Source organism: Artemia franciscana, unplaced genomic scaffold, assembly GCF_032884065.1.
Source record: "Artemia franciscana unplaced genomic scaffold, ASM3288406v1 PGA_scaffold_184, whole genome shotgun sequence".
NCBI classification, from domain to species: domain Eukaryota; kingdom Metazoa; phylum Arthropoda; class Branchiopoda; order Anostraca; family Artemiidae; genus Artemia; species Artemia franciscana.
Window position 1 is genome coordinate 5,817 of NW_027062642.1, and position 24,470 is coordinate 30,286.

General features: G+C 33.7%; 2 protein-coding genes across 2 annotated transcripts in view; both read right to left on the reverse strand.

The window, feature by feature from the left end:
* Positions 1-21,652, reverse strand: part of LOC136041388 (fatty acid hydroxylase domain-containing protein 2-like) — a gene marked incomplete at its 3' end in the record, with an annotated part of 27,464 nt that extends 5,812 nt beyond the window's left edge. The window contains 4 exon segments of the mRNA XM_065726042.1: positions 2,241-2,422; positions 6,601-6,746; positions 8,949-9,052; positions 21,360-21,652. Of these exon segments, the coding sequence (XP_065582114.1) occupies positions 2,241-2,422; positions 6,601-6,746; positions 8,949-9,052; positions 21,360-21,472 (545 nt within the window).
* A 1,483-nt stretch (positions 21,653-23,135) lies between these two features.
* LOC136041386 (cathepsin L-like) overlaps positions 23,136-24,470 on the reverse strand; it is a 6,344-nt gene continuing 5,009 nt past the window's right edge. Inside the window, exon 2 of the mRNA XM_065726041.1 lies at positions 23,136-23,303. Coding sequence (XP_065582113.1) covers positions 23,136-23,303 — 168 coding nt within the window. The remainder of the gene's footprint in view (positions 23,304-24,470) is intronic.

Below are 24,470 nucleotides of genomic sequence, written 5' to 3' on the forward strand. Positions count from 1 at the left end.
GAGTCTTCACTCGGTTACCAAAGCACATATTTCAGTGTACCTGTTTAGCAGCTTTTACCGATCCTTCATCATGAGCAATAATAGTGCGCATGTGCATTGATAGTGCTCAAGCACATTGGTCCAAAATAGCGATACTTCCAATTTTGAAATGACCATTCTTGTAGACCCCTTTCGCCACCCTGGGACTCTAGTAGATTATGCATCAAGTCACCCCAAGTCACTTCTTTTCGAGGGCTTCGATTTCTGTCTGTTATACTCTAAGTTCTTTTTGTTTTTAAATAATTTGAGGAATCAGGGTATTCTAAAATAGTTGGTAAGCCTGAGCATTTCTGGCGATAAACATTAACAAGGCATGCTCTAGTTTCTATCATCATTTCGTGCTATTTTATGCTGGGTTGTACAAACCTATGAATAAAGGTTATAAAAAAGGGCCAAGATGACCCTTTAATAAAAGAATTAACGATAAAAATTATAGTCGCTATTGTTAAGTTTCACTTTGTTTACCGTGATCATTCTGGAACTAGAAGCTAATTAATCAGTATCTTACAATAGATGTTCTTGTCTCTGTGGAAAAAATAAATTCCAGGTTTATTGGTGATGGGTCGATCCACCTTTGGCTTAACAATCGGTATCTTTATCTTTTCTTGTGTCTTTGCTTATGTGCAGTGCTGTTTTCTTTCCTTTTATGCTCCACTTTTTTATTTTGTAAGTGGGTTTACTTTCTTATCAGTTATTTATGTTTGGAAGCACAGTATTATGATTATTATTGTTACCGGTCCTGTTTTGATATTTACTTGGTTGCGGCTGTAGCAGCAGCCATGATACCATTGTATCAGAAGTTTTATACATAATACAGCTTTGCCAATTAACAGCCAAAAGAAGAAAAAAATTATTATTTTCGGCGAAAAATAAATTGTGACATTAAAGCTTCGGAATCTCTATTTTGTGCATACCCTATTCAGCGAATTTGTTTGTCGTTCACTTGTGTTCAGTTGCTTCAATTTACGAGTATTAAGTTGAAATTTAAAGAGTGTCGCATGGCGAAATTCATGGGAAATATATTATTTGCGTTATTTATTTGCACACTAGGGGGTGGTGGCTGTTGGTAAAGCAATTTGAAAATACTTACTTAAAGATCTTTAAAATCCTAAAATATCCTAAAAATCCTTTACTTAAATTGCTTACTTCTTCACAAACTTAAAGAATTTACTTGTTTAAATCATTCCGCAAGGTGGATTTGACCTAAATACACATTCCGTCCAGTAATTTTCCCTACACACGAATTAAACGATCCTTTTGATTGCATGCCACCGGTGAAAACACTGCCTCTTAAGTTTAAATATTAGCAAAAAATTTATCATACCGTAAAACCTTGAAAACTAATCACAATTTTGAAAATAAAGACAGAGTAGCATATGAGGGTCTTTGTGTAAGCCATTGTAAAATTTTTTTACTGTATGATATAATCTATCTACAGTGGTGTAAACACACAAACACGAGATATACGTATGCGTTGCTTTTGGGTAAAACTGGTTTGAAGTTAGTAGGTTCTAAGGAGAATGATAGTCAATCTTGTAAACAACACTACGACAAATTGACGATTAGAGATGTCTTCAGTTCCTAGTGCATTGTTTACATTGTGTACATTGATCACAATTAAATTTTTTCCAAATCGTTGTTTTTGTACACATGCTAGTTTCAAGATTTTAAGAAGGTTCAACACATCTAGTGGGTAGGCTGCCTTTCTAACCGAGCAAAACTATTTTTAAGCCATATATAAAAATAGATCCGTATTTGAAATAAATTTTCGAGCTTCAGAAGGAGTTCAAGCTGGTAGCCCCGTAGGTATGATGGTAGTCCTCAATCTCCTTCTACATGGTTAGTCAATTTTATGATTTCTATGCCCCTTCATGTCATTCAGGTGGGATTTTTTTTTCTCGGCAAGCACGCAGGTTGAAATATCCAAATTCTAGGTACAGACCAAATATCCGTCCCTAACTTGGAAAAATTCTTCAGGGCTATATAAGAAAAGCAGGATTTCTTATTAAATTTTTACTTATTAACTTGAGGTAGCTCATGTTCTGAAGTGCATCCAAAATAAGAGTCAGGCCAGATTCAAAATATTATACTGTCCTTACATATCTTTCGTTCCCAAAAAATTTCTCATTATAGATAACCATCATTTTTCTTGAATTAAAATCAAAATGAAATGTTTTAATAGTTTCTGTCTGTATACTTACCTATGGCAGTAATAGAATCCAACTTCTTCAATAAAAGTAAGCAGAATAAAGTGTATGAGGAATGTTTTGAATTCTGGAAGCTGACGAAGATCAGGAAGAGGTTTATACTTGAACAGTTTGTACGAGAAGAAGCTAAGGGTGTAAGTAAGAACTATTTGGTTGAATAAAACTTGCCGAACCACCTAAAAAATAGATAGGTAGAAAATATAGGTTAAATATAAATAGTTCAGGAAGGGAGACGCGTATAATTTTTTTTTTTTATTTGGGGGGGGGGTGATCAAAAGAAATTATTTGAAAATATACATAAGAATTATCCAATCCTCCCCTCCCCTCTGTAACAGTCATGAAAATGACTGTTAAAGTTTGGAATCCAGCGTAAAAATGTCTTCAAAATTGAATATTTCATAAGATTAATCATAATAGGATTCCTCTGAAATTGATGACTAATCAGCTTTTATTATTTCCAAAATTATTTAAATCCAAAATCTAGTCTCCACAAAAGTAGACTTAGTCTGGATTAGGGGAATCCAAGAAGGTTAAGCAGACTAATTTACTTTAAGATAGTAGGCCAACTGGGAACAACTACTTCCTTTACCCATCCCTGTATTTTAAAGTACCAGAAATACAATTATGCTATAGTCTCGTCTCAAGTAAAGTCGCGAAGCACTTGATGAAGTTGGTTATTTGTTTTACAGTAGCGCATTTTCCCTTCTTATAAGTTCCTCATGCCCTTATATCAAACCGACCACAAACCTTCAGCTCTGAAGACAACCACATAACGTTACATAATGAGTGCCCAGAGAGAATTTTTGTCATTACACACATAAATCAGTAGACTTTCAATCCTCACAAGAAAGTATGCGTTACACTTGTTCCCTTTTTCTTTTCCCTGTTGCCTGTCAGACTCTTCGGACAGCTCATAAATAACAGAATCTCGAAACTATGTCTAACGATGTATGTATTTCGTAAAATAATTGTAGCCTCACAGTTCTTTGTAGCCCTTTTCGTCAACAACTCGGAAAAGTGTAGAGCCCTAGCGAAAGGAAAGTAGGACCAAGAGTGAATTTGGGGTAATATATGCGACTTAAACAAGACGCCGAGTGCTTAATAAGACAGGACTGTAACTAGTAACAGCATTTGTGCACTAAAATTGTCTTTGTGCCATTAGATTCAAGAAAGATTCGGGATACATGTTTATAAAATAATTTATTATTCCTTAGTCGAGACGGGGTTTCATCAAAATAATATTTGTCGAATAGAAAGTTAAATGAACCCTTGATATAGAATTTTGGGATTCGTCTGCTACAAAATACGAAGCTGGCGTGTAAGAATGAATTTTGTCCATGAAAAATAATTACTGTCTCAATCTTTAAAGGATATCTGTTATGCATACTAAACTTCTTGCCACACATACAGGGCCAGATCGGCTAGGTGAGGGGCCTGATTGGAATTTTTGGCGGGGCCCCGTCTATATATTAAATTTTTAAATAAAATTCAAATGCATCCTATATATATATATATATATATATATATATATATATATATATATATATATATATATATATATATATATATATATATATATATAGCCTATATATATATATATATATATATATATATATATATATATATATTTTTATATATATATATATATATATATATATATATATATATATATATATATATATATTTATATATATATATATATATATATATATATATATATATATATATATATATATATATATATATATATATATATATATATATATATATATATATATATATATATATATATATATATATATATATATATATATATATATATATATATATGCTGCATGTAACCTTTAGGATAAGTTTTTGTGCCTCACAATAGTTCTTCCAAGAGATCCGATTACGACTGATCTAATAATTTAAAAGATGTTAAAGGTATTTAACATCTCCATTGTGGTTTAAAAAGTGCATTTGGTCATTTGAATATGGTTCAAAATCACCTTCAGGGGTCTGTATTGGGTGTGTCGCTAAACTGATTTTGTGATAAATTTATCCAGCTATTTTGAAGCTGAAAACATTACGACTAATTTCGGTTAGATCACCAGTTACGCTGAATGAATTTTAAGCAAAACATGAGTTCAAATTTAGTATTTGTTTGTAAAACTCTTTAGAGAACAAATGGTATCCTATAACAGGATAAGCAAATTTATTTGGAAATTCTTCATGCATTAATGCAATTCAACCAAGCAGGTAGCAGCCCCCAAATAAATTATCTTTTTTGGCTACTTTTCCTGTAGGAGAATGGAGGACTCCGCTGTAAATACATACAGTGTTGAAGGGTCCCAATGACTTGTAAATAACACTTGCGTAGTTTACGGCATCTTTATATGTTTTAATGGATTTTACGCCGCAGCTTGTTGTCATCGAAGATTGTAATCATAATGGTGCTGTTCTCCTAACATAAATTTTTTTTTCATCTGGACTTTCATTTTTGACTCGTTCTGATTCTTGCTTTCCTTTAACAGCAAAGTTCTTTCATCTTCATCGTCATTTTTGACACTTTCTGATACTCGCTTTAGGGTGTCTGCTAACTCTACAATTCTTTGTTGTTTACGTTTATCATTGACACATTCTGATTCCTACTGTTGCTTGCAATTCTCACTACTGATTACCTTCTAACTGCATATTTCTTTGATCTCTCGGTCGTATATCTTCTAACCATTCATTTCTCTGTTCTTCATTTTATTTTGGTTCATTCTGATCCTATCCGTCGTATTTCTTGCAACTACATATTTTCTTTTTGTTCTTCATTTTCAGTTTTGAATCGTTGTGATTCTCGCTGCCACTTATCTTTTAACTGCATATTTCAATGTTCTTCAATTTCGTTTTTGAGTTGTTCTAATTGGCGATTTCTCTAATGTTCGAATTAAATGTCTTGTTGATCTTTATTTTCGTTTATAATTGTTTCAGACAATTTTTCAGTGCCTTTTGCCTTAGCTGCTTGCATTGGTCTTGTCACTTTTGATGGTCTACATGGTTCATTATCACCCGTCATACATTTTTGGATTTTTAAGGTCGTTCTCTGGATCTTGTCTCATTTGATGGTCCCGTTTGTTCATTTTGAGCTAACGCTTTGTCCTCTTTTGTTCTTTTCTGCACTCATTTTCTGCTTATGTTAATTTGCGTGTGTGTTCGCTAGATATTATAAAACTGCTGAAAATGCCAGTTGATATTTATATCACCGAATATGGATACATGAATATACATATTTCTAATTTTTCACTGTGCAAATGCTTCTAAAAAGGTTTTAAATTCTATTTTCCTTGTGTCTTCCCTTTCAACCAACATAATTGCTAAACTACTTAGTGTGTCCTGATTTATCAGATATTTTTTTATTGGTTTTATCCTAGAAAATGATCTCTCTTCAGAAGCAGCACTTACTGGAATTCTTAAGAACATTTCACAATTGCAAAAATCAATTGTTCATTTTGATGGTTGGGCGGGGCCCTTTTCATCACGAGGCCAGATTGGGCCAAATTGTTCCGATCGTCCTAATTCCGACCCTGCAAACATACGAATGCGCTAGCTTACCTTAATAGCAGCCCATTACGATGTAAGGTAACTTGAAGTCCATCTTTTAATCAGATTGTCCAAGGTTGACCGTCTTCTACTTTTTAATCAGCCCCATCTATTTCAAAAATCATATTTTGTTGTAAACAATTTGCGCTAATTTATTTGTTATTCTTATTATCATTTACATTCTGCGATTATCCATAAGTTAGATTCAATTGCAAATCACAAAGCCTTACTTCCGATCGTCCATTAATTACGAGAAGTCTATGTGGAAAGCACGCTTTATAATTCTTTGAAACGGCAGGTGTATAGGGACAATAATGTAAACATTAGTGAAAAAATTATATCACTGTCGGGGAAGGGCGGAGCTCAGGAGCCTCTTTGGGTATATCTCTGTACTGTATTATTTGAATACGCAAAAGATGAATAACCATTAATAATATTCAGTCTCCAAAAAGAGCTCCTCCAAACGACTGAACATAATGAATTTCACTATTTTGTATAGTCATCAAAACTGTATGTTTATTTTTATTTCAAAAGTGTCTGTGTCTGTCAGGAATTATCCAGAAATTTGACTTTTATGGTATCTATAAAAAAAAATTAAAAATAGCCCACTAGCTTGATAAGTACAGAGATTGATCATTCAAACACCAATGTTGACATGCATCAATTTCGTTTCCCTCGAGGAGAGCAACCCCAACTTTTCAGTGAACATTGAATATTTTTCTAAAACCTTAGGTCCAGAGAAATATTAAGCACCCTTAGAAAATTTTTCAATGAGGATATTTACCTTCGAAAGTCGATCAGTTGGCACCGGCTCGTTCGTACCAGGTTGAATTTTCAATTTTTTCAAAAATTGTGGCTGCTCAAAATAACTGCAGAGCATGTAAATAAGGCCAAGCGTCCAGTATACCCCAAGAACTACGGTGGACGTACCTAAGATAATATAAAAGGAAACTTAAGAGGTCAAGGTAGTCCAAACCAAGTTCTCTAAAAAAAACAATGAGCTTTGTATAGTTTATAATACTTAAATCAACATGAGACCAAAAATTATGCGGAAAACTCTCGAAGAAGACTTCAAGTATTCTTGAAGATCTGTCTTAAAAAAACTGAGCTTTAGTGTAAAAAAGGATTTCAGAGGACGAAGGGCCTCACCATATATAGGATAGCTGTGAACATGGTATGAGTACTAAAAATGAACAGAAACCATTTATCAAATGAAAGTTTACCAAATAAAAGCCAAAAGTGAGATTGAAACTGAAAACGAACATGAATTATCCAATATCATGAGGAGTGTTTGTTACTTCCATTTGAAAGTGTTTGTTTTTGTTTTGTTTATTTAATGGCTTACACGGCCACAAAAGTGATGGTTGAGCCTTATATATATAAAGCAAGGTTAATATATAATCAAACAGTTCATGGTAACAAGCTCTAGTAAGGACGGACCCAGCTCAATAGTAAACGAAAGTCTAAAAAACGAAATTTTGGTTTTAATAGATATATCAAAAGAGTTAGATTTTTATGCTAATTTTAAATATATAAATTTCATTCAGTTTAGTCTTACCCATCAAAAGATACGAGCCTGAGAAAATTTGACCCATTTTGGAAAACAGGGGAAAACACCCCCCGAAAGTCATAGAATCTTAACGAAAATCATACCATCGTATTCAACGTATCAGAGAACCCTAGTGTAGAAGTTTCAAGCTCCTATCTCAAAAATGTGGGAATTCGCATTTTTTGCCAGAAGTCCGATAACGGGTGCGTGCTTTTCTTCTTCTTTTTTTCTTTCTTTTTTTTTCCAGGAGTGATCGTATCAACCCAGTGGTCCTAGAATGTTGCAAGAGGGCTCATTCTAATGGGAATTAAAAGTTCTAGTACCCTTTTTAAGTGACCAAAAAAATCGGAGGGCGCTTAGGCTTCCACCCACGCTCATTTTTATGCCAAAGTCAACGGATCAAAATTTTAAAATAGCCATTTTGTTCAGCATAGTCAAGAAAAATAATGAATATATCTCTTGGGACGATTTAATTCCCCACAGTCCCAGGGGGAGGGGCTGCAAGTTACAAACTTTGACCATTGTTTACACACAGTAATGGTTATTATGAAGTGTACAGACATTTTCAGGGGGACTTTTTCGCGTTGGGGTGGGAGTGGGTCGGGGGTAGGGGGTTACCTGGGAGGATCTTCCCATGGAGGAATTTTTCCTAGGGGAAAATATTATCCATAAAGGGGGCGCTGGATTTTTTAGTATTATTTAAAAAAAAATAGGAAAAAATAATTTTTTCAACTGGAAGTAATGAGCAGCATTAAAACTTAAAACGAACATAAAATATTACGTATATAAGGGCGTTCGTCTCCTCCACATTACCTTGCTCTTTACGCTAAAGTATTTGAGGTAATTTCAACTATTTTTTCTATGGCCTTGGTGATTCAGGGGTCATTCTTAAAGATTCGGGACAAAATTCCAGCTAAAGTGTAAAGAGCGTGGTATTGACGTGGAGGCAAAACCCCTCATATACGTAATAAAAATAAACAAATATAGAAGTTCGTTACGTAAGTTAATTCGTAAGGCTTGAATGTTTGTCACTAACAAAAACGTTCGTAAAAGAAAAAAAATCTAGTTGCATTTTTAAGTAACCAAAATTTTGAGGACAACTAGACCTCCTCCCCCACCCCTTTTTTATCAAAATCGTTCGATTAAAACTATGATAGAGCCATTTTGCAAACAAAAAAAAATTCATATGCAAATTTCGTTTTATTTCTTCATGTGCAGTGAGCCAAAATCAAAACATGCATTAATTCAAAAACGTTCACTCTACTTCTTAAAACAGTAAAAAACTTTAGCGTAAAGATCCGGGCGTTGAAAAGGAGACAACCCTTCTCATATACGGAATAATTTCTGTTCGTTTTAAATTGTTTGTTTTGTTTTTTTATTTAATAAAAGGTTAAGGTTATATAAGGTTATAATGTAAATAAAAGGTTGCTAAGGTTGATTCGAAACCAATGTGTAAAATTTTAAAAGGTGATGGTCTTAAATTAGAACTGCTACATTTGGTTTTAAGAAATTAAATCGTCGGAATGCAAGAAAATTCCAAAAACCAAAAATTCGAGAAAATTAAGGAAAAGATTAAAGCTCACCAAACACATAGTAGTTTCTATCGTCGTCTCCAAGATAATAAGTGATTTTATTCCACCACATTTGCCAAACATTGCCTTCTATTTCCCAGACGTTTTTTGCTAGGCTAGAAATAGAAATATATACTCGTATATGGTTGGTCCCCTCTCACCAATTCTGATAAAGATGTTACATGGACGTCATGCAACATCTTCACTTCTGATGTTCGGTTTCAGTATGGCATGCCTTTAAAAAAACAAAAAAAGAATTCTGTATTTTCCAAGCCAATTGTGTATAGTATTAAAAAAGAACATCAATTTTGATTGTCTGTATTAATTTTCAGTTGAGATGATAAAATTCACAAAGAAAAGCATTCTTAGAATTCAGAGCAAAATCACATTGTGATTTCCAATTTCGCGTAGCTTAGTAATCTTTCATTAAGTGGCAACGCTGACCCTTTTGTATGGCAAGAAAAATTCAAAAAATTATCGCATCGATAAGTTTCGCATCTGGTAGGAGCAGCCTGACATGCCATCCCACCGAGCTCTATAGATCCAAACTCATCCATTGCTCAAAGACATAAGCGAAACCCCCAAACTACTGCTACTACTATTACTAACATCTCACTGCAGCACCAATACACCTGAGGCTAACACAGTAAAGCACGCTCCTACTCCACCCCAGTCTATCCAAAGCTTTATTCTTTACCTTTTTATATGAAGTTCCAACGTCCTTTAAATTTTTTCTCATCAACCCTTCCCACCCCCTTTGAGGACGACCTCCTTTTTGTTTGGCCCTAGACGGACGGGCAAAAACCAAAATCTTTGGGAACCTGATCATTCATCATCCATCAATATAGATTGCCTTGCCATCTTTTTTTTTTTTTCATTTTAGCCCTAGACAGTGGGTTTAAACCAAATTTATCGTACAGTTTAGAGTTTGATATACAGTCTGTAAACCAAGTACTTGAGCTATCGCTAGGTCGCTCCTCTTGAAAACATAAAACAGATCTTAATCTGCTATTCAAAATACCCATCCTTCAAAAAAAAACTTGACTATTTAGATAGCTAAGACCTCCAAAACTGTAATCTAGTTCACAGATAGCTTACTTAAATTGCAAAAATGCGCCCTGCACCTTGGCTATTCGACTTTTTACATCCTCACTTTATCCACCATCTTTACTTATTTGTCTGGTCACTAGCAACATAGGTGGATCCAGGGGGCCAGGGAGGGGCCTTGACCCCCCAAGATTTTTCTGGTGCTCATTTGCATTCCTTTTTTTTATTTTTTTACTCTTTTTTTTAAGTATACTTGTCAACTCGTAGGTAATTTATCCAGTGAACAACAAAAAGCAAAGCTTTCCTATGAATGTAAAGAGCAAAATTGAAACTTAAAATGAACAAAAATTATTTATCTTCAGCTGGTTCAGAGTATATCTGCAAAATTGGCTAAAAATCCTTGATTGCTACCAAAAATTTTCTAAGAACATGGAACTTTCCCCTATTTCACGAAAATGGAAACACCTGTTGAAGATCAAAGTTTTTCTTTGTGTTAAACGTTTGATAAGCGTGGTAACACAGTTATAGCAATTTGTCTATTCACAATGACAGATTGAAAAGTAGCTTTGTAGCTAAAAGTTCAAAATGGATAAAAATAAAAATCTGGACACGAGCATAGAATGGATAAGAGACTAAGACTGATGATTGAACGTACTAGGGGACCGAAGGATATTTCCGGTTATTTTGGTAAAATATCTGAAAATACCGGGATATCGAAAGGTAAGTTTTGACTAATAATAATCCCCCTTCACCCTCAAGAATTCCTTAATTTTAGTATTGTGACTAATTAAATAGCGAATTTTAATTAGTCAATTTTCGTTTGAATTTTATACTTAAAATTCACACGAAAGCCCAATAGGGTTTTCGTGTGAATTAATCTATCTATCTGTTTATTTTAACTATATAGCTAATTTGGCTGAAATTAGATGAATGAAAGAACTAAAACCAATTTAGGCCAGAAATGGATACATGGGGTCAGAGGGGGCAACCCTCCCCCTAAGACACTTCTGGCACACTTATTCCGTTCTTTTTTCTTTTCTTGTTTTAATTCGGTGCCCACCTCGAGTCACATAGGCGCCCTCGGTCCAGTGACCCCGTTGCCCAAGATTTTGCTCTTGATCTGTTAGAGATTCAGACATGAAACTGCTCGCACGATCAGTTTACGAATCATTTTGTCATAAAATTATAAGATAAACCTCCTTTTCAGGAAAAATTAATCATATAATTAAACTTGCTTGCTAGATCTTCATCTTCAGAATGTGTTTTCTTTTTTCATTTATTTGGCAGATTTTTTTATTCTCTTTCTTAAGAACCCGTCAATTTAGGGTACGGAGTCTGGACTGGGCGTCAATGATGGGGATATGACAAGGCAACTTACAACATTAATTTATGTTAAGGAGTAATTTTTTGAACTACCCCTGTCCACCCCTCACTCAAAAAAATCCTTAATTTTAGTTTTGTGACTAATTAAATAGCGAATGGCCCATTAGGGCTTTCGTGTGATAAATTTATCTATCTATTTCTTTTAACTATATATCTAATTTGGTTTTAATTAGATGAATGGAAGAGTTAAAAGCAATTTAGGCCAGGAACAGATCCAAGGGGTCGGAGGGGGTGACCCTTCCCCCTGGATATTTCTGGTTCCTTTATTCCGTTCTTTTTTTCTTTTTTAATCTTTTTTAAAATAAATTTGTAAATATGGTGCCCACCTTGACTCACATTGGTGCCATTGGTCCAGTGCCCCCCCCCCAAGTATTATTTCTAGATCAACCCCTGATTAGCAAACTTCACGAATCTATTATTTTCATCAGCAATAAACTCAGACACCAGGGTGGGATAGAGGGAGGCCGGCTAAAATTTGCAATTTAAAGATGCTAAAACTAACATTCACTTGAAAATTATTGTTTTAAATTTAATGAATGAATAAAAGTTGAATTAAAGTCACACCAGCAGTAGATAACATCAGAAACGGTATTATAAAAAGAATATTTTGTGTTGGTCAAAATAACACAAATAAAATTTTGGTTTTATTGGTAAATTCATAATGAACATTAATTCTGCATGGCATAGTTAAAGACATACTTTATAATTGTACTTGTGTATCTTTTACAATGTTTAGGACAGTCTTTCTGTCATGGAGGTCCTGAGTAGCGTGTCAAACCATTAAGTTTCTCCGTGAACAGTATTGTGTTCATGATTGTCAAATGTTTCAATTATTAAAAATATTTCTATATATTGAAATAAACTGACAATGAGATACTAACTCACATATATGCAACAAAAAAAGCAATCTTCAGGGAACTTAGTTGAAAGATATTTAAAGAAATAAGAAAGAGTTACTTCTGTTCTGTACATTATTTAAAATCAATTAACGTCTAGGGCTGACTTTTTATAGCCTCAATAAAATCAAACACCTAACATAAGCATCTCGTAATTTTACTCGTACTGTGTGCCTAACATAAGATTCACAGCACCATGAACAACGGTGATGCATTACTAGCTCTGGGGAAAACTTTTTTCTTTAAAGGATATTATAGCTCTTTTCAAAATAAGCCTAAAGATTGCCCTCTCTCAAGGCTGTATCTAGGGGGTTAAGGGGGTTTGAACCCAATCCCCCTAGAATTTTTGTCCAACTCTTAAAAACTTAACAAAAATGAATATAAACAAATCTTTTATGCACTTTTTGATGTTTTTTGTACCCTCCCCCTCTGAATAATCATTTTGTAACCCCCCACCCTCCCTGAAAAAAATTCTGGAAATGGGCTTGCCTCCTCTGGACTATTTCCACTGATAAATCATCCCACATACTAGCTAATCACCAGACAAAACTATTTGACCAGCGATTCTATGCCCACTCGTGTTTCTTCCGCAATGGCTGCCTCTCTGGATACATTTCTTCTCTGCAGAATGTGATAAAGGAAAATAAAACTTGTTTTCTGTTTGTTTTTAAATTGTTGGTAAAGAAATTGATAGTGCAAAAATCCTGTTTTAAAATTTGTCGATTCATCCTGTGGAGTGTTATTGGCCCGGCCCTAGCAACGAGCGATAATAAAAAAAAAGCAGTCCTTGTCAATGAATACCAAAAGTCTAACAAAACACAATTTCAATGAAAGTATATACATCAATTAATATACTTACTCCAAATATTTAAAAATCATTAATTTTGGGTAAAAAGTTTATTAGCACAAGATTAAATTAATCATTTTAGAAATGATGAAACGCCTAAATGATTCTTTGAGAAGGGAGAAGTGAGGTTCAAAGGGAGACTCCCCCAGTAGATTCCACTCCCATAAGCTTTGAAAAATACCTTTTAAGGGGTATTTTAATTCGTAAATGCCTTTTTTGGCATTTTCGCTGAAAAAACATCACGATTGCCCCGTCCTGGATTCTTAAAAATGTATTTTGCCCCACCCCTATTTTTTGTTTAATAGAAGCTTTAACCTCTCCCTCCCCCACCCCGGAATTAATGTGATTCTAGTAAAAATTACACCATGATACTCAATACGACTAAAAACTGAAGCGTGCACATTTCAAACCTTTATCAAACAGTTCGTGGTAACGAACTGTAGTAAGGAGTGACCCGGCTCAATAGTAACCGAAACTCTGAAAAACGGAATTTTTATAACAAGAGTTACATCAAAAGAATTGTATTTTTCATGCTGATTTTAAATACATACGTTTCATTAAGTTTAGTCTTACTCATCAAAGACTCCAGAGCCTAGGAAAATTTGCCTGATTTTCGAAAAAAGGGGGAAACAAACCCATAAAAGTCACAGAATCTTAATGAAAGTGACATTACCTATCAAAAGTTACGAGCCTGAGAAAATTTGCCTTATCTTAGAAAATAGGAGGAAACACCCCTTAAAAGTCATAGAATCTTAACGAAAATCGTACCATCCGATTCAGAGTATCAGAGAACCTTACAGTAGAAGTTTCAAGCTCTTATTTACAAAAATGTGGAATTTTGCATTTTTTGCCAGATTATGAATGCGTGTTTTTTTTTGTTTTTTTTTCAGGGGTGATCGTATCGACCCAGTGGTCCTATAATGTCGTGTGAGGGCTCATTCTAACGGAAATAAAAAGTTCTAGTGCCCTTTTAAAGTGACCAAAAATTGGAGGGCACCTAGGCCCCCTCCCACGCTCATTTTTTTCCTAAGGTCACCGGATCAAAATTCTGAGATAGTCATTTTATTCAGCTCAGTCAAAAAACCTAATAACTTTGTCTTTGGGGACGACTTACTCCCCCACAGTCCCCGTGGGAGGGGCTGCAAGTTACAAACTTTGACCAGTGTTTACACATAGTAATGGTTATTGGGAAGTGTACAGACGCTTTCAGGGGGGATTTATTTGGTTGGGGGATGGGTTGAGGGGAGGGGGCTATTCGGGGGGAACTTTCCATGGAGGAATTTGTCATGGGGAAGATAATTTCCATGAAGGGGGTGCACGATTTTTTTTTTAGCATTTTTTTAAAGAGCAATGAAAAAATAAATATGAAAAAGTTTCTACCACTGAAAGTAAGGAGCAGCATTAAAACTAAAAACGAACAGAAATAACTACGCACATGATGAGTTTCACCTCCTCCTAATACTTCAATCTTTACGCTAAAGTAATTTTATTGATTTCAACTATTTATTCTACGGCCTTTGTGATTCAGGGGTCATTCTTAACGAATTGGGACAAAATTTAAGCCTTAGTGTAAAGAGTGAGGTATTAATGAGGGGGCGAACCCCCTCATATACGTAATAAAAACATACGAATTTAGAAGTTCGTTACGTAAGTTAGTTCGTAAGTTACGTATATTTTTACTAATAAAAACGTTCGTAAAATTAAAAGTCCTAGTTGCCTTTTTAAGTAACCAAAAAATTGGAGGGTAACTAGGCCTACTCCCTCGCTCCTTTTTTTTTCTCAAAATCGTCCGATCAAAACTATGAGAAAGCCATTTAGCCAAAAAAAAAATGAATATGCAAATTTCCTTTTAATTATTCATGTGCAGAGAGCCAAAGTCAAAACATGCATTAATTCAAAACGTTCAGAAATTAATTTTTTTTTTTTTTTAACTGAAAGTAAGGAGCGACATTAAAACTTAAAACGAACAGAAATTACTCCGTATAAAAAAGGGGCTGTTGCTTCCTCAATGCCCCGCTCTTTACGCTAAAGTTTTTTGCTGTTTTAAAAAATAGAGTTGAGAGATAGAGTCGAACTGTAGCGTAAAGAACGAGACGTTGAAGAGGGAGCAGCCCCTTTCATATACGGACTAATTTTTGTTCGTTTTAAGTTTTAATGTCGCTCCTTACTTTCTCCTCTTAAAAAACTTGTGTTTTTTATTTATCTACAAAAATACCATTTGCTGCTATTTTTTTTGTCTATGGTTGAACTCTTCGAACCAGAGTGGCTGTAAAATATCAAGAGAAGGATGATTCAAACAAAATATTTTAAGTGCTAGTATTTCTGTTGAGTAATATATGATATGTTGTCAGAAAAAAAGCCAGAGCAATCCCTTTGACCCAGCGTCAAAATGCTATCGAACGGTAATTTTAAAACAGCCAATTAGTTTGGAACTTTCCAGAGCTATTAAAATTGCCTCACGATTTCAAAAACCTTGCTGCCTTTTAGCGGTGCATTCGTACCTAAACATTTATGCAATTCAGATAAAATAAATGGGGATTATCAAAGACCGTTTGTATAGCAACACTAACGGCTGTTCAGTATACACAAGTCTGTTAGAGAGAAAATCAGTAGATCTTTAAGGGCGGAATGTTTGCATAAATCGTCAAAAAGTTCATTTTGGGCCAACATTTTCAATTTATCTACGACATCAGTTCCAGGTCAATAAAAAGGGGGACTTGACGCTAAGCATTCTATAATTCGGAGCAATTAAAAGCAATATTAAGGGTAGGTGACAGTCCCCTTTGTTTGTGTGTAGCATAGCCCTGGATATGATGGTGAGTATGGAAATAACTATAATTTTCGAAAGAAGTTTAATCAAATGAAAGGTTTTCTTCTCAAGCATCCGCTCTTTACGCTGAAGTTTGATTTTTATTTTTCCTCTCAATGCCCCAAGAACTTTTTTTTTTTACACAAAAGCGAGTTGATAAAAAGTATAATTTTTATATTACAATATCTCAGCAATTTAAGGCATCATTTGCTTGTATTTGTTTAATACAATAAAATAACTTATTTTCCCAACAGTCAATATTTGTCGGATTTTAATTTGCTTTCAACAAGGTCCTAGAGAAGCTTTACAGTAATGAGTAGGAGGGATGGAAGGGTGACATCCCCCTTAAATGTATATTCATTTCTATTCATCTAAAGTTTAAACACTGCTCTTTATTTTCAACAACTTATTGCTATTGAACAATTTAATTGTTTTACGGAATTTAGCTCAAAAACTTCTGTCTGGCAATGTGTCTTTCAATTGTATACAAAACAGTATAAACATAATTCTATTCAAAGGAAACGATTCTTCAGAATAAATAAAAAACTCAATATGGATCAACTCAATTTTTCTTCCTTTTCCGCAGATTATAATTAATAGAATATTAAACAAGATTGAATGGGGTAGTCAAAATAGGAAGTTACACATTCCTTGTTCTAACAGCCATGGCATTGATATTTGTCTAGTAACCACAAAAACTCTCCATGATTTTTATGAGGAAAATTTTCTTGCCAACAACGCATTTTCAAGTGTCTTTTGTTGCACTTGAATTTTATCGGCACAAGGGAATTTAGCCACTCCCATCCCACATAAAAGACAAAAAAAAGTAAAACACCAAGGGCTTCCAGATGATTAGCTAAATACACCTTTTTATGAGTGAGGTGAAGGACCCCCTCTGAGAATAATGCAAGCAACAGAATTAAACTTGGAAATGAGTGATTACAGTAAAATGATCTTATTACTTTGTTTCCAAATTGGCATCTTACGAAATGCACAACGATTTTGTTGTGCATTTTATTACTTTGTTATTTTGTTACTTTGGATTTATGCTTTTGAAGCGCTTTTACCTTCCCGAAATCTTGCGATTTTCCCTCCAATCACTTACTCTTGGGCGGAATGTACAATTAGATGCAATTATTTAATGCCTGAACACACTTAGTGAATCTGAAATGAAGATAAGAAGACTATAGCCCCTTCCTGGTTTTAGAAGAATTACTGAAAAGCCCTGAAAAAGACCAGTTTGGACAAGTACGATCATTTCTTTTTGATTTAAGGTGCGTAATTGGGCATATATATTGTCAATTAGAGGTAACAAGTTTTACACTTTTTCTCCAAGATTTCTGGCTTACGTAGCATTTTGTGTGTTGGTAGCTTTTTGCGTTTTCCTTTTCTCGTACATATAAAGATCAATTTTGTTCATTATATTATAAATTTATTGTTTACAATATATTGTGTGATATAAAAGTAAATTTAATCAAAACAATGTTAATTCGTCACTCCTTTATTGCTTTTAAATGTAATAAAGAGACTATATATGATACTATTAAATTAAATAAAAACAAGTTTTTTCAACTGAAAGTAAGGAGAAGAAATTCGAAACGAGCAGAACTTATTCTGTATATGAGGAAGGTTTCCCCTTCTACAGACCTCGCTCTTCACATTAAAAACTTAAAAAAAAGTTTCTTATTCTAATTAAACGGCCCTTGTGTTTTAGCAGTCGTCCTTAAGGAACTGAGACAAAATGTCAAACTTTAGCGTAAGGAGCGAGGCATTGAAGAGGGAAAATCTCCCTTAAATGCGGAATGATTTTGTTCGTCTTAAGTTTTTATGTTGCTCCTTACTTTCTATTGAAAAACTTTTTTTTATTTGATTTTGATTTTATTGGATTTTTTTTTCAAATAATGGCGAGAAATCCAGCTTTCCTCCCTGGAAAATCCTCCCACCTACAGAAAATTCCTCAAAGTAAAGCTCCTCCCATGTAAAAGGCTCACCCCCCCAGAAAATTACTCTTGGACCATTCCATCCTCGCTGAAAATCTTCCACGAAAATTTCTTGCGGATCCAAAAACAAATATTACGTATAAATAATTAGAACTAGAACTTTTGATTTCCCGTAAAATTAGCCCTCTCCCGATTTTTTAGAATAACTGGTTTGATATGAGCACCTCTGAAAAAAAAAATAATAATAACAAATAAACCCAGATCCGTGGTCTTTCTTCGGGCAAAAAAGTAAAATTCCACATTATTATGTATAAGAACTTGATACCTTTACAGTACGGTTCTCTAATATGCTGAATCTGTTGGTCTAATTTTCATGAAGATCATTCGACTTTCTGGAGGTGTTTTCCTCCTTTTTCAAAAATTGGGCAAATATTCTCAGGCTTTTAACTTTTGTTGGTCAACATTAAACTTAACAAACTTTATATATTTTGAATCAGCATAAAAACACAATTATTTTGATGTATCTATTGTTATCAAAATTCTACTTTTTAAGAGGTTCGGTTACTATTGAGCGGTGTTGTTTGTTACCAACAGTTCGTACCACAAACTGTTCAATATAATTTATGTCAGGCTTTAAAAAAGAATAGTAGGCTTAAAGTAGAGAAAAGCAAAAGAGGAAAAAAACAAAAGTGGAATTAATGAATTTGGCTTCTAAGTGACTCACATCACGGAGGCTTACTTACTTTTTTAACGAAAAAATAAATACAAGCAAAACATGAATAGCCTGAATTCAATTCACGGTCTCATAAAAAAACTTCAAAATATATCCGAATAAATTATGCGTCGAAACTACATTTTTTAAGTAGTCAAGGTGCACGTTTCTCTTTCTAAACTAGCTAGAAAAATAATATACTTCTTATCACACTCTTATAAGAGAAACTCGATGTTGGGGTTTAGTGTAATTGCGATAATTATGGTTTGGATCCCTAATGTCTGAATATGAACTTAAGTTTATGTCTAAAAATTTGCTGATTTTGCTTTCGTTTTTGGAAGCATTATTAATAAGCTCGTTGTTGAGAAATAAGTGCAAAAAAGAATATAAACCAACAGAATGAGTCCACTCTAATTTATATTCTAGTGTTAGAGGGAATGGGTGCAATTAAAATAAAACCTGCAATGAAAATCAGTGAAATAGAATTTCTCAAAGAAGAATGAACTGAAAATTTTTGTTGCTATTTTAATTCGTTTAGAAGGGTCTTTTGCTTCAAGGTTAAACGTTTTCAAAATTTGAGTCACCAATTAGAGTCTTTTGACTGTTTGAGCAACACAATCTCGTTTTAAAACAGCACCTTCTTTCATTAACCTTTATTTAAATGGCTGGTAAAATAAGTAAATTAAATTAAATTAATTAAATTTAACTAAATTTAAATTAAACGGTAAATTAAATGGTCGATAAGTTAATAGAACAAAGAATAAGTTGTAAAGCAGTTTTTTTGCAAACGGTTCAGCTTTGTATTGGACATTCTGTATAACTATTTCAATTCAATTAACTAAAATCAAACATTCAAAAAAAATAAATAACCGAAATGAAATTCATTGAAATGGATATTCAATCAAAAAATAAAATTAATCAAACATTCAAAATAGAAAAAATTATGAATTGCTCCTTGAACTTAATTTTGAAAAATACATATAAGAACTACAAGAAAAGACTGTAACAATAAAATCCTCACTTTGAAGTATACAAGAAGCTTCTATCATTAAGAACTTCATGTTTCCTTCCATTTTTGTCCAAATTCTAAATTCTTATTGAATCAAATAAATAAACAAGGTTTTTTATGGAAAGTAAGGAGCAACATTTAAACTTAAAATGAACAGAAATTATTCCGTATATGAAAGGAGCTGTCATCACCTCAACACCCCGCTCTTTATGCTAAAGTTTTTTGTTGTTTAAAAAATAGAGTTGTGACAAAGAGTCAAACTTTAGCATAAAGAGTGGGACGTTGAGGAGGAGACAGCCCCTTTCTCATGGAATAACTTCTATTCGTTTTAAGTTTTAATACCGCTTCTTATTTTCATTTGAAAAAAAAAATTATTTAATTTCTCATCGTTTTTTTTAATTAATACTGGGAAATCCGGCACCCACTTCATGGAAAATTTTTATTCCTCCATGAAGAATTCCTCCATGTAGCCCCCTCCACCTGATCCCCCCCACTAGAGAAAATCTCCCCTGAAAACAACTGTATACTTCCCAATCATCAATGCTATATGTAAACTATAGGCAAAGTTCATAACTTGAAGCCCAAACCCCGGGGACTGTGGGGGAATAAATCATCCTATAAGACATAGTTATTAGATTTTGCTTATGCTGAACAAAATGACTATCTCAGAATTTTGATCCGGCTTTTGGGGAAAAATGGACATTGGAGGGGGCCTAGTTAACTTCCAATTTTTTGTCCCTTAAAGAGGGCCCTAGAACTTTTAATATTCGTTCAAACAAGGCCTAATGCGATATTCTAGGACCATCAAGTCGATACAATCACCCCTGGAAAAAAAAATACAAATACAAATAAACGCATGCGTTATCTTTCTTCTGGCAAAAAAAAAATTCCGCATTTTTGCAGATAGGAGCTTGAAACTTCTACAGTAGGTTTCTCTGATATGCTGAATCTGATGGGGTGATTTCCATTAAAATTCTTTGACTTTAAATAAATGTTTTTCCCCTTTTTCGAAAATAAGGCAATTTTTCTCAGGCCCTTAACTTTGGATGGGTAAAACTAAACTTAATGAAACTTATATACTTGAAATCAGCATAAAAAATCTGGTTCTTTTGATATATCTATTAGTATCAAAATTTAGTCTTTTAGAGTTTCGGTTACTATTGAGCCGGGTCGCTCCTTACTTGCAGTTAGTTACCACGAACTGTTTGATAATATATTTATCCAGCTATTCTCAGTCGAACACAATGACATGATGCTATTGACCAAGTTAAGAATGAAATAGACTACTTGTTTACGATGAGATGCGTGATACTTCGAGCAATAAAAAAAAAAAATGTTCAAATAATATTATTTAGGCCTATATCTGGCTCCATTGGTCGAGGACGGGCGTGTTGTCACCTGAAGAGTGTTAGTTAGGGCATCAAATGCCATCCAGTTTTTCAAAACAGGCGTGAACTTAGAAACTTATTTTGTGTGTGGGGTGGGGAATTCGTTAAAACAAAAAAGAGGGAAAATTTAAATATTGAAAACCCCCATTTTGCAGCAATACTTATTAATAACTTTATTTTACATATTTATAGTCCAGGAAAGCCAAAATGCGCTGCCTTCTTCTTAAGTGCCTCAATATATATGAATGTTTAAGTACACTTCCGTTGCATGGCTTAAAAAAAATTCCCTAGAAGGTGAAACTCTTCTTCAAAGACTCATGAAACCATGCTGAGTTAGGATGCAAAAATATACCCAACAACTAAAGTTGAATATCTCAATATATGATACTTACAATGAGACTGTATTCCGTATTGCAAGGAAGAAAACTAAAATCAATAAAATGGGAGTAACTACAATTTTTAAAGCTGTCAGCAGAGATATTCTATGATCTTTTCGTACTTCCATGCTGAAGCTGTATACAAGCGCTACGGTAACACAAGTGTACTGATCAACGCCTTGTTTTAGAATGAACAGTTTATTTCTTTTCTTGATTAGCGAAGGATTTGCCGGTTGGAATAACTGGTATAACTTCCTGTACTATATCTTTGTTGCGAAAAAACTAATGCGTAATACCTAGAGAATTACGTTAGGAGCACTTGACAAAGACTATTTTTGGAGGCACGAGAAGGCATTCACCAAAACAGATTTTTGTCTTACTTAGATGGCTCACTATGGAAAGCCTTGACGTTTGGCTCATTTTTGCAAACTGGTTTTTCAAAGGTGCGAACTATTTAAAATATCAAAGACGACACTTGGCATGTTGCTTCTACTTCCTGGTGTCCTCCAAAGTGTTGGCTGATATAATTCACTGTTTTGCCAATGCGGGGAGATGTGGGCAGGGGGTTAATAACCGCCTTCTTTTTTTAAGTTATCCATTAAATGACTCTTAATTGTTTATTCAAACATGCTGACGAGCAAGTTTCGCCCCCTAATCCTAAGAATGGTTATCCCAATTCAATTAAAAACAAATATTAAAATAATGGAAATAAATAAATAATAATTAATTTTGTTCTTAATTTTTTAATATAATTTTATTTTTTTAGCATAATAAATCAATTTTTAGAAAACAAATAATTATGAAAAAAATTAAATATAGAAATTATGATACCATAATAGCTAAATATTTATAATCAATATACTTAAAAAAAAAATGCAAAGTTTCAGATGATTTCTGGTTGAGTCAAAATAAACTTGCGGCTCATCATTAATTGAAATCCTAACTTAATCAATGAAAATTCAGCTTGTTTGAGATTCATCTAGTTCTGCTGGGTAATGCTCCACAGTCACTAGCATTTATAATGTTTAATTCTTAATAAACTCATACTGGAAAGGCCAGTTACCCCTCTTATAGTTTCCCATATTTCCTGGGTAAAACTTGGAAACCAATTCAAAGAAAATAATCTTGTTGCAGAGAAAACAATCTCCTTAGGCTACTGAAGTGCCCAATTATCAACGAAAATAGTTAAAAACCGCCATTTACGCGTGTAGCTTCATTATGCATTTCTTATAAGACATCGGTCTCGAGATACAAAACTTTTAGACTAACTTTTCGGCTATGAAAATAAGGCATGGAAAAAAATTAAGCTATTGGGGTAGCTTTTTGAGTATATAAATACAATCATCCTGGTCTATTTCATATTTATTCTTCACATAGAAGAAAGCCATCGTAAATTTTGGATTCTTGGGTTGTTTTCACTTAGTAAATTGAGCAAAAAAAAAAATTAAAAAAAAAGACCCCATCAAAAAAGATATTGTTGTGAAGTAAGTTGGTATCATAGATTGCAAAAAAAAAAAGAAATGCCGCATTAAATGTAAACTAAATTTATGATAGTTTATTTGACTGTTAGCACACACTACAAAGTTAAAGCTGGGGTCTTAATATTTGTATCAAAAGAAAATTGTTCTTATCTCATGGGGGGTTTAATTTGTGGAACGTAAGTGGTGAAGCATGTACTTTGCAGCCAAAAAGTGAGCAGAACTTCATATTTAACTAATAGAATGAGAAAGGGAGAGGCCCCAGAAAATGCTTTACAGTAAAGAAATTTCCTTATCACAGTAAAGTTTATTTTCAATAAATTATGCCCATTAGATTCCCATTCACAATAACTCCGCTAGCTTGCAGATCTCCCAGGATTTGAAAGACCCGGTCAATGCCCACGCCCTCATGACCCATAACCTCATACTCCATGCGCGATCTATTTATATTAGACGGCATAGAATAATTATTAATGATTATCTATACCTAAATAATAAATAAAGATCATGTTACAATCATTATCATAATACAACAAATAATTAGTAACATACTGCTTATAAAAGTAACTTAAATGAAAACATTTTCAAATATCCAGCCCCATAATAAGAAAACATTCTTACAGCTTATTATTTTTAAAACAGAACATTAGAGACAATCACATACAAGTTATCGCAGTACAGGTTAGTACAACATGCGTTTTTATCTGGACTTTGAATAGCACCTTTTTCTGAAGAAAACAATATTCTAGGCTGAATCCCCTAGGCTGGAATAGAGAAAGCTTTTTACTGGCCTTTTTACATGAACAAAAACTTTTTTGCTGAAGTTCATCCTTTAGCAGTGGATCAGAGGAGTCGCATCTCTCCCTCTTGTTCGAAGGGTAAATAAAATGGATTCACTAAATAGGAGATACGCCCTGTGGTTGAAAAAATCTAGATTTACGTTTCCTGGACAACGTAGAATAATGCAACAATCTTTTTTCGACTTTAGCAACAAAAGTGTTGTTGCTTCTCTTTTTTTGTTCTTTTTTCGTTCTTTTGTTTTCGCCACTTTTTAATAATCCTAGATGTGAACTCCTCAAATCTTTTAAGGAATATCCCTCAAGAAGAAATTTAGTTTTCTGAAAAACAATGGCCCATTCTTTAAATATAGCCTCAATAGACCCTGTTCTGCTTAAAACAAACCATATTGTCAATTTCTAGACGCCTAAAGTGTTATTACTTTTAAACAAGCTAATTCTGTGTTACTTTGGCACGAAACTTAAGCTATATGATTCTCTTTGAATCTGCTGTCAAGAACAATTTAGTTCCGGAAATGAGTATCATTAGTTTCAAATTCCAATGAGACATTGCAAATATTTATTTTTAAAAAAGTATCTAACATATTCCCCCCGTTTTTGAACTTGCTTTACAATTCCTGTGGTACTTAAGTGTTATAGCGACTACACTCAAGCTCTTCATCAGAATAAAACCGGTTTCTCTATCTGCATTCGGAGAAAATTAGCTTTGTCTCAGTCATATAAACTACAACAATATACAGGTATGTTTTGATTAAATATTTAATATATAGAGTTGGTTAGGCTAGTTGTTTAATACAGTTCCTTCTGGGTGGCCTGCTTTCCATGATTCTCTGGTATAGTTTCCGTAATTT